This window comes from Rhineura floridana, chromosome 1 (assembly GCF_030035675.1).
Source record: "Rhineura floridana isolate rRhiFlo1 chromosome 1, rRhiFlo1.hap2, whole genome shotgun sequence".
Taxonomy (NCBI): domain Eukaryota; kingdom Metazoa; phylum Chordata; class Lepidosauria; order Squamata; family Rhineuridae; genus Rhineura; species Rhineura floridana.
In genome coordinates, this window is record NC_084480.1 from 185,509,950 (window position 1) to 185,529,057 (window position 19,108).

General features: G+C 40.3%; 1 protein-coding gene across 1 annotated transcript in view; it reads right to left on the reverse strand.

The window, feature by feature from the left end:
- Positions 1–19,108, reverse strand: part of DAP (death associated protein) — a 43,164-nt gene that overhangs the window by 22,157 nt on the left and 1,899 nt on the right. Inside the window, exon 2 of the mRNA XM_061589299.1 lies at positions 14,570–14,669. Within this exon, the coding sequence (XP_061445283.1) occupies positions 14,570–14,669 (100 nt within the window). The remainder of the gene's footprint in view (positions 1–14,569; positions 14,670–19,108) is intronic.

Sequence of the window (19,108 nt, forward strand, 5' to 3'; positions counted from 1 at the left end):
TTTCTTTCAAGCTGAACTTTATGCTGGTTTCTCTTGTGCTGGCACCAATTATGCCAGCTTTCCCTGACTTGGCTTGCTCCGATCGTCATTTTTAATGCACACTTTCCCCTAATATATGCATTTTTGTAAACAACATTGTGCTGGAAAACTGCATTGCAAAATTTAGGTAAGTGTGAATGCAGAAAGATGGGTGTGTTTTGGTTCTCATGTTGTTTCAGAAAGTGTGAATTTGATAAGATTCAGCTTTAAATGCAAACCGAATTTCTCCCCCACCCCTAGCTGTAACCGAGACCAGCCAAAACTTGTGTACCCCCCCCAGGCAAAAATGATACATAAGAACGATAACGTCTACAATCCTATCCAAACTTCAAAATTATGCAATTATGTAGGGTGAGTTCCTTCTAAATTAATGGTAGAGCTCATGCTTTGTATGGGAAATGTCCCAGGTTCAATTCTTAGCATCTCCAAATAGGACTGAAAAAAACTTCTCTCTACAACCTTAGACAGCCACTGCTAGTCAGTTCAGATAATATTGAGCTAGATGGGACAATGGTCTCACTTGCTTCTCACTTGCCTTCTAGGTGGCGGATTTTTCATCTTCATGCCATGTTCTGCCACCACCCTTGTATGCAAGAGCAAGTCCAGGAGGATGAGAGATTGTAAATTGGCAGTGGCAGCCAGGCAATTGTCTATCTAGCCAAGACCTAATCCAGGTTGATGTCTGAAATCCTATTCTTATTAGCAGCAATTATATTTTTTCATTTCAAAGCCAATATCACTGTGGTACACTGTCAGTTTTCATCTTATCCTGGACAGAGCCTCAGAGCATTCCCTGACTGTGGAAGAGGCAATTTTAATTACATTGGTTTGGAAGATAACAATACCTTACAGAACAGACCCTTAGTTATCTGGGTTTCAACCAATTCTTTTGAACTTCTGCTTTGACCAAAGGAAGCAACCTCACTGCCCTTTTAAGATTCACTGATGAAAGTCTCATATGACCAGAACTTTAAATGAAATTTTAAGTGTGTTACGATTTTTTTAAAAAATCAAGAAGTCCAAGCCTTACATACTTTTGGGACACGGTCTAAAAAGAAAAAAAGAGTAGTTTGCTGACTATGTATTTTAAGGAGCTGTCTGTTTTTAGCATCGGTCTTCAAAATTAGCAAACTTATTTTGCAATCTTAAGGAAAAATCCACTTGTAGAGTTATATGGTAAAAGCCTTCTCCCCTCAAACACAGACAGCTTTTTGCCCCATGAACTTCGGCTGCTTGTGGAATGTAAGCATGTCAGAAAGATAACTAACCTCCCTAATGTGTCAGTTTGCTACAAAGAGGGACGGTATGTTTTACATGTGGGGACATATAAACCTGTGAACCCCATTTGTATTTTGAAGTGGTATATAGGTCCTAAACACAGTTGGCATTGATGCTAACTGAAGTTAGAGCTTACCAAGTCCTCATTTCACCCAGTATCTGAACGAGGTAGGATGGGAGTTAACTACAATAAGGTATGAAAGCAGAAATTTTCATTCCAAAACAGAGAGGTTGGAAGCACACAATATCACATGTAAGCAATCAGCAGTGTTGCATCTGAACCAGCAGTGTGAGATATTCCCACAGAACCTTTAAACGTTTATACAAACCAAAGTCTCTCCTTCCAGTTGAGCAGCCATTATTTTTTTCCACACTATATGTTTGTTGCATGATATTTCAAGTTTAATTTAAATACAGGGTGAGGTAATTACATTTGTCATTTGTCCACTATCTTTAACTCAATTATTCAAAGTAGTAAAACAGTAATTAATATACTGATACTTGTTCCAAAGTGAGAAAAAACTGTAAAACATAAAAATTTATTGATTTAAGTAGGAAAACATTCTCTAGTTCCAAATACTCCTCAAGTTCCCCTTAATTAAGAAACTGAACAACATGTGATCACATAGCTTTAGTTTGTTGAGTGTTCAGTTATTGCTGGAAGTTTACAGCTATGTATGAACAGCATACTGAATAACCATCTTTCTACCACTTCCAAATCTTTCTTCATCTATGTTTCAGAAGACGATGTGCAAAAGGTAGGTAAAATGTACATAGCGGAAGAAGGGCCGACATTTTTTTTAATCTGCTAGAGAGTAATAAATGATATTAACCAATACACACAAATAATATGGAGCAAGAAAATCCAGCCTAGGGAAATTAAAATAGACTAAGGCTTCTTGACAGGCCTTTAGAGAGCCAGTGTGGTGTAGTGGTTAAGGTGTTGGACTATGACCTGGGAGACCAGGGTTCGAATCCCCACATAGCCATGAAGCTCACTGGGTGACCTTGGGCCAGTCACTGCCTCTCAGATTCATGAAAACCCTATTCATAGGGTCGCCATAAATCGGAATCGACTTGCAGGCAGTACGTTTACATTTTTTGACAGGCCTTTAAACTAAAGCTTTCAACTCTATAAAACATTCACGGGCCTTTCTGGAAGAATCTGGAGCCACTGGATTAAACTGGAAGTAATGGCCAACTCAAGAGCTAATTCTTTTAACAAATCCATTCCCAAACCACCCTAGGTGTACTTTACCTACTCCTTTGCTACACACTGTAAATTTCTACCTCTTTCCCCTTCCCTTCCTGATGTTTTTCTCAAATAGACTGTAAGTTGTTTAGGGAAGGACCATGTCATTTCTATATAGGATACTATTAGTGATCCCCAAAAGTATCAAACAGTAGCACATTCTCATATTTTCAATGAAAAATATGAAACTTTCATTTTAATCCAGAGGTTCATGAAAGCATAGCAAAAATAGAGGGCAATGCTGAAGGCCTTTTTTCAGAGCAAACAATGCTGAATGCAGAACTTAGCATCACTGGCATTTATATAGCAGAGTCTTACCTGATAAATGAGAGCCAGTGTGGTGTAGTGGTTAGAGCGTTGAACTACAACCTGGGAGACCAGGGTTTGAAACCCCACACACCCATGAAGCTCACTAGGTGACCTTGGGCCAGTCACTGCCTCTCAGCCTCAGAGAGAGGTAATGGTAAACCACCTCTGAATACCACTTGCCATGAAAACCCTATTCATAGGCTCGCCATAAGTTGGGGTCAACTTGAAGGCAGTCTATTTCCATTTTACCTGATAAAAATATATTTACAGATATGACGGAGCATGTGCAAGCCAAGCAATGCTTACAAACTGCCAACAGAACACTTTTCTTTTTCCCTTCACCTTATGTAGTCAACTATAGCTGGACTGGAATCCAGAACAAGTTTTAATTTTTTAGCCTTTCAAGCTGTCACCCACATGGTAGATATGACAGGAAAAAATGCAGCAAAGAGCGCACACACCACACCAATGGTCTACAATACAACAGAGTTTAAAATTTGCTTCTTTAATTGAACTGTGACTGAAATTCCAAGTACGGAGAAGGTAGCAAAGTATTTTTCCTGACCCAACAGCATACCAAAAGTGAGGGATATTTTATGTATGTGTTTTAAAAGGAACATGAGTCAAGAGGGCATGAGATCAAGCATTTAAGGGATTTGTCTTATGAAAAGAGGCTTCACAGGCAGCACAATCTGGTTTTTTCACTGTGTGAGAGATAAGACACCACCTGGGGTATAAACCATATACTGGGTAGCTGAAAAGCTTGCAGTAAACTTTGTGTAAGATCTGTATGTTTACAGAAATGTACTTCTAAACAAACACTCTCTGAGTTTTAACCTGAACTACTATGTCGAGATTGTTATAAAAAGACAAATGTCATTAAGGGCAGAAACTTCTTCATCCTTTTCAGTTATTAAAGCTGCTGTTATAAAATTGAATAAACTCTCGTGCCCAGTTGTACACAGTTGAGCACTTGGAACTTCCTCTGTGTAAGCAGCACTGAAAGCAATGGAATCTGTGCATGTGTATTGTGCAGCTCCCATTCATTTCAACTGAACTTATAAAGGAAGAATTTTCCACTGATCAGTTCTTTTTACAACAGAGCTAGTCATGTGGAAATGAGCGCAAAACAAGTATGAAATTATGAAGGCTTTTTAATATGATTTGTTAGCTATAAATATAATCCTAGCTGGGTTTCATTCCTATTAGATCTAGTAAAAATTGAAATGAATATTTGAGACTTTCACTAATGTTGGTTGATTTCCTGAAGATGAAGATATATGTATTGTTACACATGAAAATTTATCTGATACAAGCCCCCTCTCAGAAATGCTTCAGCTTAATACAATCATCAAGAGACTTCTAAGTAAGGATGACACAGGAGAGGCTATTGTGAACAAATATACCATAGGTATTGGCTGCATTCAGATACAAACTTGTGCCTGCATGTGCAGCCCCTTCTCTCCTCAGTGCATCATATTTAACCCTGGAAGTCTTCAGTTAACCATTATTGCCCATGAAGGATACGAACAGTGTGTCAGTACTGAGAAGGGTCACTCTGGTCACCACCTGCCTTACCTCAGTTGACAGGAGCCCCTGGAAGAAAACAAGCCAGGATCAAACTGTGGCTTCAGATCCTGGCTTCTACTGAAGTAATAGCTTCAACAAACCACATAGTTCCCAGAATTCAGATACTACATGGAACTGTTATATGAACAGATCCATCAATTACGTGTTGCTCACTTTGGCCTGGTTTTCAGAAAGAGCAGATGAAATGGTAAGCTTGTTTTTTGACTATACCACTTCAGACCCCAGGTGGGGAACTGTGTGAACGAATGCTCCTTCATACGAAAACATTTTCTCCACAAAGAAAACTACCTCCTCCTCAACATGCAAAATAGGGGGAAATTCAGTCATGTGATTCCCCACATGCAATCTGAAGTGATAAGTAACACGTTATTTTCATTTGCTATTTGTGAAAACTAGGCCTTTGTATAAAAATCTTGTTGATTATTCGCACAGTGCGATGAAGGGGCCATGTTATTACAGCAAAGCAGGACAGTCAAGCTTGTTTTAGCAAAAGCAAAAATATGCATTTTTAAACTTTAGACTGAGGGGAGATAGTATTTCATATCAATTTTCCAAAACATGGCTTATGTACCTTATTGTTAAGCTTCAACAGGGCAGGGTTAGAGTATTATGATCTACTTTTAATTAAGAATGCCCTGGGAACCTACAGAAAGGCGGACTCCTCCTCCTCATTGAATTTATATTCCATCCTTCCTTCTGAAGGTGCTCAGGAGGGCAAACATAAGATATCAACCAATCAAATCAAATCAAAAATGTTGAGGCAAAAAATGTTCTTTGTTCAAAGCAGCATTCAGCATTTACAAAGTGGCAGAGAAAGAGAGCATATCCTTGCTGATTCCAATGTCAGGTTAAAATAATCAAGTAAAAGGACTCAGATTTGACCTGGAATAAATAACTGCTCCAATTAAAAACATTTCCCCCATCAATCAGAAGCAAGATCAATATTCAATGACAAATGTCACCCTTTTGAAACATATGCACACACAACACACTGGTAGAAGCCTGTAGTTTGGGAGTAATGGAATAAGTATGGCATAGTCATGCCCTTTCTTCTGTACGATGGCATTTTAAGGCATGTAGCTTATGTTATAAATCTGCAAAATACATTGACCTTCAAAGTTCTTTATCACGGGGAAACAATGATAACCGCAGAGAGGTCATTTTGAAAGCTGCCAACCAATGGGCCAAGAGAGGAACTAGAACAACTTGTACTACATCACCTCTAGTTGCTGGGAGCATTCAGTTCCACCTTGAATATTTATTTGTACTACTTATCAACCTGCCTGCAGGGGGAGGGAGAGCAGATGTGTTTGCAATACAGTCAGTATTATAAGGGAAGAGATAATTGAATAATGTATAATTTTCCCCTATACAATCCCAAGTAACCTTTTCAGACCTAGACATTGCCTTTAACATCAGCTTCTAAGATGCAACATGCTTTTATTTTAATTTTTTAAAATACATCTGCCTTTGTCCATTGGCCTCTTTCCTCCCCATCTTTTCTCCACTCTTTCCTTCTCTTAAAAAATAAAATAAAATGATGCCACTGCAAGAGGAGTCTAGTTGTGCATCATAACCCAGCCAACTTGAAGATCAGTATTATAAACAACAGCAATAAAGGCATGTCAAAATCAGATCATGCTTGTAGGCTGTATAATACACACCTAAGTCACACTGTGGTAGATGGGGTCAAAGGCCTTGATGCAGGATTTTTTTAAAAAAAGCTCTTCAGAGTATCTAGAACAAGGACATTGATAAAAGCAGTAACAACAAAAAAACTGATGGCAAATTAGATGCGATAGCAGCAGACCATGCATTTAAACTTTGATCTGCTATAAAGCATGGAAGCAGGGGGTAGGGGACCATTTTATTTTTTTATCTTATTTTATTAGAGAAAAGGTTTGTGAAGTGGGGATGTCCTACCTTAAGCTTACATCCTCATAGTCTTTTCCCCCAAGGTACTTTTCTCCTAAGTTGTGCTGATATCAGAAGTGGGCATGGCTGGGAGAAAACTGCTGCTGGGAGAGGTTACAGGGAGGCAACAGATGAGTGCAGGGAAGGTTCAAGCTTCCCTCAACAATGCACTCCTTCTGCTCTAAAATTCAGCCCCTCTCCTGCCCCTTGCTTTATATTCACGTGGGCACACTCAAGTTTTAATTGCCACTGTCATGTTTAGTAAAGACAAAAATGTGTGCTTTTATTGCTTATTTCAATGAAAGTCAGTATTGAGCCCTTGGAATTCATAAAAGATAAAAATGTAGTCAGGGGTCAATATTCTTCCATTCTACCCTTGTCAGAAAGCAGCTACCTACAAACAAGCAAACAGAAGGAACAAAAGCAGATATCAAGAAAAGAGAGACTATATTCCTTCCAAAATAGCTGAACATTGTGTGTGAGAGAGCGTCTGTATGTGTGTGGGAGTGTGCACATGCGCAAACATACATATATCCAGAAGGCCAGGAAAATGAAAATAATAGAGCTGACAAATGACAGCATGGTTTAAGTAGCTGTCTCTTGAAATGGAAATGGTCTGCCTTCAAGTCATTTCTGACTTATGGCGACCTTATGAATAGGGTTTTAATGGTAAGCGGTATTCAGAGGTAGTTTACCATTGCCTTCCTCTGAGGCTGAGAGGCAGTGACTCGCCCAACGTCACCCAGTGAGCTTCATGGCTGTGTGGGGATTTGAAACCTGGTCTCCCAGGTCATAGTTCCACACTCAAACCACGACACCACGCTTACACATGCATTTTAACTAAAAAGAAATCTAGAATCAGGTTCTGTTAATGCATGATTATCCACAGGTTTCAAACCTATTCAGCTATAGTGCTTTTTCATGAAGATTCAATGCCTGGTGCATGATAAAACAATTCTAGGGAGTAGTAGCGTTGTTCTGTAAGGTCAAACAAATTGACCAATCCACAGAATATAGCTTTAACTAAACTAAAATATATATAATGTATGTGCTCACTGTTGCATGACACTGGATTACAAATTACAAATGTACTCTTGAAACATTTGTGACTGTTCACCTAATACCTAAACAGAGCCAAGGAGCCTTGTAGCATCATAAACACTGATCAATTTATTCTTGCATATGCTTTCAAGCACCAGAGTCCACTGCATCAGTTCCATAACAGCAGCTGAACAGGTTACGGAAGACTCATTTCAATCAACTGAAGCAGAAAATTTCACAGTCAAACAAACTATGGAATTCTCAAACACTACAATCTGCATTTATCTCATGATTGAGGGTACCCCTCTCTTTTGTCACGTTTTTCTATTTGTTTTTGTAAACTAGCAAACCTACTGGCTCTGTGCTGCTTCAATGTTGTACTTCATTTGTCTCAAAACAATCTTTGCCTTATCCTAGCCAATTATCTGAAGCTGGTTTTGACTCTGAAATATAGAAGATAACTATAGCAGCAATAAATTAATGCACAAGCAAGTACCTCACCACTGAGGAAGTGTCCTTTCTACTGCAGATCAAACAAAAGTAATGCAAACAATTTTGGAATATTTAGAGCCAAAACAATCTTGTTTCTCAAAGAAATTAACTATGAGGCCACCCATATTCTTTTACTAAACTAATTGCTGCTTATATTTCTTGAAGTGCACAAGCAAAGGCTAATAAACACTTTAAGAATTACAAAGAAATGCTGCCTATGTGTCCTTCAAGTATATCTACTGCATTAACAATCTAGATTTTGAAAGACAAGTCAGCATGAAACTCTCTGCCTGCTTCATACGTACAACTCTGGAGGCCCAATGCAACAGGTATGAACATTTTAGTCTAAATAGCTCAGAATATTCCACCATCCTGTCATCATTTGTGACAACAAATGATCCTGCAAAATGATCTATCGTTCTCTCAGGAATACCTAATCTAAGGTTTTAATTAAAGTTCTTCATCTTAATAAATATGACATGGCCAAGCAGCTGCAGTTTGCATATGACTGCCAATCAAAACTACAGTCAGACAATGAATGAATAAACCAGGCTATGAGCAAGACAACTGCACAAAACTGCTCTTAAATATATAACATAAATGTTTAGATTTTTATTAGAAACACAAAGACTGAAAACCTATAATCTGTATTTAAGTATTTTTCTATATTTAGAATGTCCAAGTTCAAAGTTAATAGAGTAACTAAGATGGGACTCCATTCCGAGCTGCCCAATAACACTATCTATATTCGTTCACCATTTGTTGTAAGTTCAGTATAACCTTTCAATACTTCTGCAATCCACAAGCACCTTTAAGTGTGCAGAGTGTACACACAGCAGGATCAGGATCACCACTATCCTCAGTTTGTCTTGTTTCAACAATCAAATCTTCCCTAATGTGGAAGACATGTGTCTGTCCGGCCTGTATCAGTTCAGACTACAAGTGGAGGCTCACATAATAGAACATTAGTTCTTATTTTAAAAAACCTTTCCTGCACTTAGACAATAAGCATGTGAGGGAAGAAGGGTAAGCTGCAATGTCTATATCAGTCCATTTATGTGTTAAGTACAGCACGCACAAACCCAGCCCATGAGAACCTTAGTGCTTAATGTCAGCGATAAAGGTCATCTGAGTCAGGCCTATGTATACAAGTCCCATACAAGTCTTGAGCCCAGCAAATGGATACAAGTTGGACCTAGAGGCAGGTCAGGTACACTTGTGGGAAAACAATTCCATTTCTTCACAGTAAATACACTATACAATTTAAGGTGTGCAAGAACAAGTCTTGTGAATTATCCCAAGACAAAACACTAACATGGTTTTGCCAATTCAATGTTATCTTCTGCAGCTAAAGCTTGCTCCCTACCTATATTAGCTAGGAACCTACCTATTTGCTAGGAACTTAATAATTCTCCAAAGGCCGTTCCCACAAAGCCACCTTCTTAACCTTCCTTTCTGCAAACTCCTACAGTTTCTTAAAATACCAAGGTTTTGCCCCAAATTAAAGAGTAACTGCATACAATGTTAAGAGGAGAAACGGCACAACCAAGAAATGCCTAAAAAAAGCCTGCCTTTTTTATTCACTTTATATGACACAGTCTTTACTCCGTATTTCTCATAATGTATTTCTTTTAGAACATTCAGTACATATCATCCCTACATTCCTTAAGACCTCTGCAGTTTAATGTGGTATTCTGGCCCACGGTTGTCTTACAAAAGCAGCAGTTGACTTCCAAACTGAACAAATATAGTATATGCCCCACAACTTGGGTGTTTTAAAGAATTAATAATGTTACCACTGATAACACATAGGCAGAATATTCTTCAGGGTAGCCGAACAGCATTCCCTTAAAGATTATTCCCCATTATTTACGTAGGGGAATATCCACTTGAACATTTCACTTGTGGCAGTGGGGGAGGGGGAAGAATAACTATCACAGTATATTGTAGGCATGCATTTCCAAATATAAACGGAACAGATAAACAACAATGCGCCTACAGAACACAGAAAATCATTATAAATAATAAAACACATATTTACAACACTGATGTTGTAATTTATCTTGAAAACAGCTAAACCAAAACATAACAAAGTTATCCATTTTATTTCTAAAACTATCAGAGAAGTATGTCTATAATGTAACATTCAGTCTGCATATGCTTTTTTCCCAATGAGTTCCAATAGATATTTTAGCTGCTACTGGCTCTTAGGAAACTTTGCTAGCACCAGATGAGATACTGAGTTTTCTTATGGATCTGTAGCTGGTTAAAAAAATTAAGCAGAGAACAGGAATAAAACTTAAAAGTTCTCACAATGCAGAGATGTAAGAAGTGGGGTTCTGCAAGGACCTGCTTTGGGACCAGTACTTGTTCATAAAAGATCTGGAATTAAGAATGAGCAGTGAGGTTGTCAAGTTTACTGATGACATCACATTATTCAGGGGCAGGGGTGAGAAATATTGTAAAGAGCTCCAAAATGACCTCTTCCAACCAGCTGAATAGACCCAAAATGGCAAATGAGGTTCAGTGTAAGCAACTGTAAAGTGATGCACATTAGGGAAAAATCTTAACTTCATATACAGTAGGGCCCTGCTTCTCAGCGTCCCATTAATACAGCGGTGGCCCAGCAGGGAGCAAGAGCGCCCTGCCCTGGAGTGGGAAAGCTTCTTGGTGCTGTCATTGGCGGCACACTCTGCCTCGGTCCTGAATCAGGATACCCCGAGCCAGTTGGAGGAGGAGGAGGAGGAGAAAGAAGCAGCCAGCTAGAGACTCCCAGTACCAGCCTCCCTCCCTCCCTCTCTCCAGCCCGCAGCGAGGGCGAAGTGGGCCGGGCCAGAGAGGTGAGCCTCCCAGTGCAGCCAACGCTGAGGCCAGCCCCAGGAGGCAGTGCGGTGCGAGGAGGCACCGGAACCCTCAGCCTTCAGTGGCTCCTGCAGAGCGGCTGCGGCACACTGGCCAGGACCAAGATGCCCTTTGTGGAGCTGGAGATGAGCCTCCCGGCTGTGCGGCTACCCCGCAACCTGCCCACCAAGCTGTGCGCAGCGGTGGCGGGCATCTTGGGGAAGCCCCAGGAGGTGAGGAGGGAGGAGGAACCTGACGGCCTCCCCTGAGATGACACAGTCCCTGCGCAGCCCGAAGAAGAGCAGGGAGGCTGAGGCTGGCACGCCCCAGACCGCCCTCATCACCGCTTCCGACAGCCTGGCTGCAGCCCCCCTAAAACAAAACCCTCTGAGGGACCCCCCCCCTCTGGAACCACCGTAATCTACTTTGCAGCGATTTTCACTCTTCAGCAGGGTTCTGGAACCTAACCCACCATATGAGTGGGGCCCTACTGTATACAACATTTCGGACTTTTTGGGTTGCAGGGCATGGAGGTTTACAAAAGCATGCATGGTCTCCAGAAAGACATGGAAAACTGCTTCTCTCCTTTAAAATACTAAAAACTTGGGTCATCCATGAAGCTGAATAGTGGGTGACTCAGGACAGACAAAAGAAAGTACTCCTTAACAAGTTCTATATTTTAACGATGCACTGTGTTATCAGAAAATGTGGTGATGCCCACCAACTTCGATAACGAACAGGGGATTCGACAGTTCATGGATGATAAGGCTACAAATGGTCGTGATAGCTATATACGACCTCCAGGATCATAGGAGGCATGCCTTTCAACATCAGACACTGGGGAACAACAACAGGAGTGTGTTATTGTGCTCTGTCCTGCGTCTCAGGTTCACACAAGCATCTACTTGGCCAATATGAGAAACAAGAGTCTCAACAAAAAAAGCCTTTGGTCTGATCTAGCAGAGCACTTCTTATGTTCATCAAATCTAAGAGTTGCATTCAATGCTAGCCCTACTCAAAGTAGACCCATTAAAATTAATGAACCTAAGGTAATGTTCATTAACTCAATGTGTTTACTCTGAGTAAGATTAGCACTGCATGCAACCCTAGATTCATTTACACATCACCTTTTAAATAACCCAGTGGGTTTTTTTCCCCTGGGGTGGGGGATCAGCAGTGAGTTGATAATGTTATTTCATAAACCTTAACCAGGATTTCTTTCCAGGATTTCTGAATGAAAGGGCAGGACCATAAAATAAGCAAACCTGCCTCTGAAGAATTACATCTCCAACATGTATTATAAGCTATGGAGTAAAAGACTTTGTGCCTATGCAGTGTTAAGATAAACCATTTTGCAAAGGTTTTCCTTGGAGCTGGCATCATTTAATCTTGTACTAAAAATCTATGACCACTTCTACTCTTATAGCACCTTTACCCTATGTCTTTTTAGGTTGTGTTCCTCAGCAAATAACAGCATTATAAAGCCAGCAAAATATTTTATGGTGCTTACATAACAATTGCAGTAAGTATGCACCAGCACAAAAGGATTGGGCTGCAACACTTTAAAAAAGAAAACTTACGGTGTAGTCTAAAACTTTTCTACTAAGTCTTGAGTTTTAAATATGCATATGCAGCTACATTACCAGGTTTCTATGAACAGAAATTATATGGATGCAAAAGATACAATCTGCTTACTAACCGGATGCTAGGGACAGGGGTGTAGCTGTCTGGGGTCGTGGAGAGTCATAGACCCCTTATTTTTTGGGGAGCAGTGTTAGCTACTGAGAAGAGTCGTCCTCACTTGGCTAACAACATGCTTCCTCGTCCTTTCATGCTGAATGAAGTCAATAAGAGTCAGTCACAGAGAAGACTCTTTTCAATAGATAATACACACCTTCTCTTTCATGCTGGTTGGTTCTTAGGGTATGTGTGAAGTGAGCTTCATGGCAAAGTACCTTGGTCTCCCAAATCCTAGTCCCACATTTGGCTTCATTTCAGAATTCTTAAAATCAAAACATTTCTGGCAACGTTTAGTCCCCAGACAGAGAGAGAGATTGAGCAGGAGGAAGCCTATGCACGTATCAGTTTTATTCTGGTTCTATAATTATGCAATTGCAGACAAGATGGTGAATCCGGGGGATGTGGCTGAGAGAGCGCATGGTGAGATGATCATAAAGGGACCCTGCACTTCTGAATTTGCCACTACACTACTGGCAAGAGTGATTGGCTACGTCCTCCATGACCTGTTTGTGAGCTTCCCAAGAGCAATTGGACTGACCACAGTCAGAGACAGAATGCTGCACTAAATGGATCTTTGATCAAACCTGGCACAGCAATTTTATGCTCTCAGAATTATTAAGGAATAAAATTCTTCCGATACTTAAGTACTTATTTCAAATACACGCAAATGAGCACTTTCTGTATTGATTTTTCCCTTTGTTATCTACTAGCAAATGTCATCTGATAAAAGGTGAGGTTCTTTGCCAAGTTTACTATATGCAAACAATTGCATCATATAAAGAATACCGTACATGCCACTGGTACCTCTGAATACCATATGCTGGGGAAAAACAATAGAGAAGAATTGTAGCCTTCATGCTCTGCTTGTGTGCGCTCTGTGTAGGCATCTGGCTGGCCAGTGTAGGAAAGAAAATGCTGGATCAGACAGACCCTTGATTGGATCCAAGAGGTTTCTTATTTTTTTAGGCCTATCTCAGATAGGATCCCTAAAGAAGACTAAAAACATACAGAAGGGAGTTAACCTTTTGGGTTTTTTTTAGAAAAATAATTAAATAATTGTTTACATTTAAAACTTGAGATTTTAACAATTAAAAATCCTAGGATACAATGCAGGCATTCTTGGCACATTTTTTAAGTCTTTTTTTTACATAAACACTTTCCCCCTCTATTGCCCACCTGACTGCAGTGGTTATAACCTCATTAATATGGTTCTAGGTAGTAAAACATGAATAAACTAGTAAATCAAGTAACATTTAATTTCTACTGAAAAAGTAGCTGTGCATAATAAGAATGTAAGAAGAGCCTGCTGGATCAGGCCAGTGGCCCATCTACACCAGCATCGTGTTCTCACAAGTGGCTAACCAGATGCCTATAGAAAATGTTTCTCTCCTCTTATGCAGACACACCATGCTTACAACCCAGGCAAAAATAACCAGTGCTACTGGCCTCGTTCCATCACTTCCTGTGTATTTTCCATTAAAGCCTACTTGGAAAAGCTCTGTGCTCAAAACATAATTATTTAAACTGCTTATAGCCCTTTTCCTACATATCTTGAAGGAGTAAAAAGTTGGTCTCTATGCCTTGGGGAAAAAGTTGGTCCTGAGAATCATTCTTAACCTTTGAATAATAAACACCCACCTCTCCAGTTAATAGCCTTCCCAAACTGTCTCCTCATTTCAAAACAACCTTTCCCCATCCTTCATTAAACCACCTGGCTTAGCTCCTTCTATTACCCCCAAGAGAAAACAGGAGGTAGTCAAACTAGCTTTAAAAAAGAAACAGGCAAACACATGGTCATCCCCACCAAAGCAGTTCTTAGGAATCGTATGATTCCAGCCTTTTCTCCTTCAGGTTTTGCCCAGTTCTCTTCCCTGTATTTTACTCTCTGCTAGACTGTGTTATTAGGAACTGTGAAACAATCACAGATAAGCCATGGACTAGAATAAATATGGTTTGTCAAAAGTGTGCTATTTTACTTATTCATCAAAATTGTCAATTTTTCACATAACACTGCTTAGTTGGAACAGAGTAAGCACCTCACTCATTTATAATACTTTATGGGAGGGATTTCACCTTGTGCCACTTTCCCAGTCCTCCTGTTCCTTGTCTTTGTCCTCTTTGGCATCTACAGTGTGTGGATGTTTCTGCACAATTCTCATTCCACCAGCTTTGACTGCAATAAAAATGGGGGGGGGAAGCCTGTTAGATTAAGACAAAAAGCACATGAAACATTAGAAATTAAGGTCTACAGTATAGAAGAAAACACAGTTTGGGATAAATTAATTTGGAATGGGCCACTACAGTCATAGGTTCAAATTCAACAGTCTCCCACCATGATGGACCTGGTAACTGAATCCTTAAAAATGCGGGGGAGAGTTCAACAGTGGAGGCATGTCCTATTATTGTAGACGGTCCAAAGTTCTACATTTCCAGTTAAAAGATTATCAGGGGACAGGGCCCAGAAAGACCTCTGCCTCAGACCTTAGATGGCTGCTGTCAGTTGACACAGACCAGGGACAGGAAACCTGTGGCCCTTCAGATGTTGTTGGGAGTACAGCTTCCATCATCCCTGACTACTGACCTTGCTAGCTGGGGCCAATAGGAACTGGACTTCAACAACATCTGGCAATACAGGTTGAAATTGTCACGCAACCTGGAACATTCATATGTACTCATATTCAGATTTCTGAGCCTTTTGAAAGGCCAAGAAATGCCACAGGATTTCTTTATGAAGCCCAAGGAGTGATCATGACCAAGCTCTCCAGAATGTGTGTGTGTAGTGGTGCAGAGTAGTAAGCGGCAGTAACGCAGCCGAAGCTCTGCTCACGGCCGGAGTTCGATTCCAATGGAAGGAGGAAGTCGAATCTCCGGTAAAAGGGGTCGAGGTCCACTCAGCCTTCCATCCATCCGTGGTCAGTAAAATGAGTACCCGGCATATGCTGGGGGGGTAAAGAAAGGCCGGGGAAGGAACTGGCAATCCCACCACATATATACAGTCTGCCTAGTAAACGTCGCAAGACGTCACCATAAGAGTCAGAAATGACTCGCACTACAAGTGCGGGGACACCTTTACCTTTAGTGGTTAGGGTGTTGGACTAGGACCTTGGGAGACCAGGGTTCAAATCCCCACGCAGCCATGAAGCTCACTGGGTGACACTGGGCCAGTCACTGCCTCTCAGCCTAACTACCTCACAGGGCTGTTGTGAGGATTAAATGAGGAGGGGGAGAACCATGTGCATCATCTTGAGCTCCTTGGAGAAAAAGGTGGGATATAAATGCAGTAAATAAATACATAATAAATGAAATGCGATTGCGACTCAAGTCATCCTTAAAACAGAATTTGTTTATGCACATTTCTGATTATTCAACATCCCAGATCTTGTAATGCCCACTACACAAATGTCATTTGTTGTTTATAAACATGAGAATGACATACAAAAGTGATAGTAACATTACTTTCACTGTGGTCCCCGACAGGAACAGAAAAAAACAATTGTTTTCATTTCCTATAAATTATATTCCAACCGCAGGAGCGTCTAACTAACCACTCCTTTCATTCTCCTGAACCTTTTAGTTGCACTGCTGATGCCGATACCAAACTGGCTATAGAGAGTACCAAAAGCAAAAGCTTTCCTTTACAGCCATGCCGTTATCTTACTTTATTTCCGCAGTTTCTGAAAACTAAATTTAGACTTTCAACAATATTCAGTTTCACTCCTACTGAGTCAAATTGCTACAATGAGTTTAACAGATAAGCCTGATGGCACAACTGAATTTTGGGAAAATAAAATTCTTAAAGCTATTTTTGCAGGGACAGTGTTTCCTTGTGAATCAAATCAAGACACTTACAAATCCATGTCAGAAACGAAGTTTTCCCACCAAGGCTGTGAACTATATTGTAGCTGGCAATAATGTGGTCTGGAATTAGGATGAAAAACTCCCAATCTTTTTAACTCCAGTGATTAATCTCCCAGGGATTGTGGGGCACAATCCAGTAATTTGAAAAAGAAGTCAACACAAATCTGCAATGCACATGCACAGCTGAAAAGCAGTGGTGTGAAGTATTACATTACAGAGGATAATTCCCTGTTAGAAGTTAGTGAGATATCCCTCAATACAGATCTCTGAATTCATGTAATAATACGTTCGTCACTCTGAACAGCAATATCCTTTCTCTGCAAAGATTCCTTTCAACAACAATTCCCTTCAGAACTACAAAAGGGTGGTGGTGGTGCTGTTTTGCAGATAATCCAAAAATGCACATCTTGTCTAAGTGCCTTGTGGATTTAGTTCAACAGCATCACAACTGTTTGGAATAGCACAGACCCAATACAGGAGTAGATTTGGACCTGCCTATGACATAGACTTGGTCAACTCATTCTTAACCCGAAAATTTAAACTGGAATAGTGACCTATTTCATTAGGTGAGGTCTGTAAAGCACTGTACCTGAGAACCATTCATCTGGTCTTCTAATACAATCTTCAGTTTGGGAGTACTTACGCAGAGCTCAAGATCTTGTTTACAAGGCCTGTAGAAGCATCACTCTCTTCTGGACTGTGTTGATGCACATGAACTATGTACGGACTGACTGTCTATACCTTACATGTTTTTCTGAAGCAGAGGGACTTATGATTGTTTATTTGCACAGCCTGGCAATTATAATGAGTGTCTATTAACGTAACATATTAATAGCCACCTGTTCCTCTCCAGAGTAAATTGGAAATTCTGTAAAGGCTACTTCTCTTGTTCTCTCCGCACGTGAACATCACAATCCATTGCACAATTACGAGCACTTAAATCTAGGTGAAATTTAATGGAGCTTAAACCTACACAACGGTGTGCTAGACTGAGCCTAAAAGCACTGCATATGACTGCTGGAAGGGGGGTAAGCCAAGGAAGTCACCAGTTTGGGCTGGTTATTGGGAGGGGAAGAATCAGGAGCACACACACTGGCCCTTAGAAGGGCAGGTGACTCGCAGCCTCTCAAAGCAATACAAATTGTAAACTAGTTTCAGATCATTGGTTTCCAGAGATTTATTTTTGTTTATTTATAAATATGTATATACCACTATTTCATTTTTTTAAAAAAAATCAAAGCGGTTTACAACAAATAAAAAGCCATACAGTAAAAACCATTAAAAATAATTAAAAACCATTAAAAATACAGCACAGTAATACACTGTGCTATAACTGCATTCATCTTTAAAAAGCAAAATAACAAAGGGTTTCTATAAGCAAACTATCAATGCATCTTCCCCCCCCCCAGCACTCCGCTGCCTGCCAGCTGGCTCAGGTTTGCCATCGAGGGGTCCTTCAAGAACCCGAGCATCAATCCTTGTTATTATAAAATTTGCATAGCTTTGCATATGCCTGTGTGACATCAATAAAATTGTTCTCCTGAGTCTCTGATTTTCTTCACTGGTGAATTCTGGCCAGCACTGCCCAAATCTATTGTGGCCACCCTGGTTGCCATGATAACTGAACAGTTATTTCAAATCATGTTTGTGTTTATTGCACCCGTAAAGATTAAAATCTGAACTACTGCTGTGGACAGACATGTGAAGGCCTTAGGGGGAAAACAGGAGGTTAAATGTAGCAGCACCATTTTTTCCAGGCCTTCACATTTCTGAACATCTGTCAAGAAGAACAGGGAAAGAAAAAAGCAACTGCGGGTCCAGGTGAATACTGCAATTGTTGAAGAGCATGTCTAATGGCGCCAAGGTAACTCAAATGTTTCTCAAACTTTTTGAACTTGCCCTTCCCTCCTAAACTTAATCTGCCTTTCAGCCCCCCTTTTCTAATCATCTGTTTGTTTTTTTATTTATTTTTCAGAGTGTATATACCACTTGATTGTAAGAAAACCCCTAACTGGTTTACAAGAAACATTAAATTATCAATGAAAACAATTAGAAACAAGTAATTTAAAAGATTCAAAAGACAATTAAACAGCAGTAAATAAAAAGACTAAAACACATCGACATCTATGTGTCTGGATAGTTTGTTCGATGAGGTAATACAAACAGATCTGTGGTGAGGCATGAAGATATTTTATTTGGGGGTCCACATCATATTACAGAAATAGACCAGTGCTACCCTGCGTAAGAGTCCAGCATCCCACCAACTTTTGTAACAGGAATCCATCTAATGAAAGAAAACGCAGAAGGGTTCAAAAGCTGCCTCTTGTACAAGTCCCTTCTCTTCTGTTGGATGGCATCCTAACAGCTTGATTCTGTAACTGCAGTCAGAGGAAGGGAGAGATCAGTAGCTGCCAAGGAGGAGTAAGGCTGTTTGTCTCCCAGTAGCACTTACAGACTGGGGAAGGCTTGTAGCTCCGTGGCAGAGCATATGTTTCACATGCAAAAAGTCCCAGGTTTAATCCAGGTAGGGCTGAGAAAACATACCCCAGACTGGAACCCTAGAGAGCCACTGTGGAGTAAATAGTACTAAGCTATATAGACCAATGGTCTAATCTCAGCATGAGGAAACTGCCTAGGATCCTCTGCAGCTGCACCCCGCCCTATTCAAGGTGTTTTACAGAGTAGAAGAGGAATGCATGGGCCTATGACTATCCAAGGATTTAGGAAACAGTTGGAAAGGAAAGGTTTTCTTCA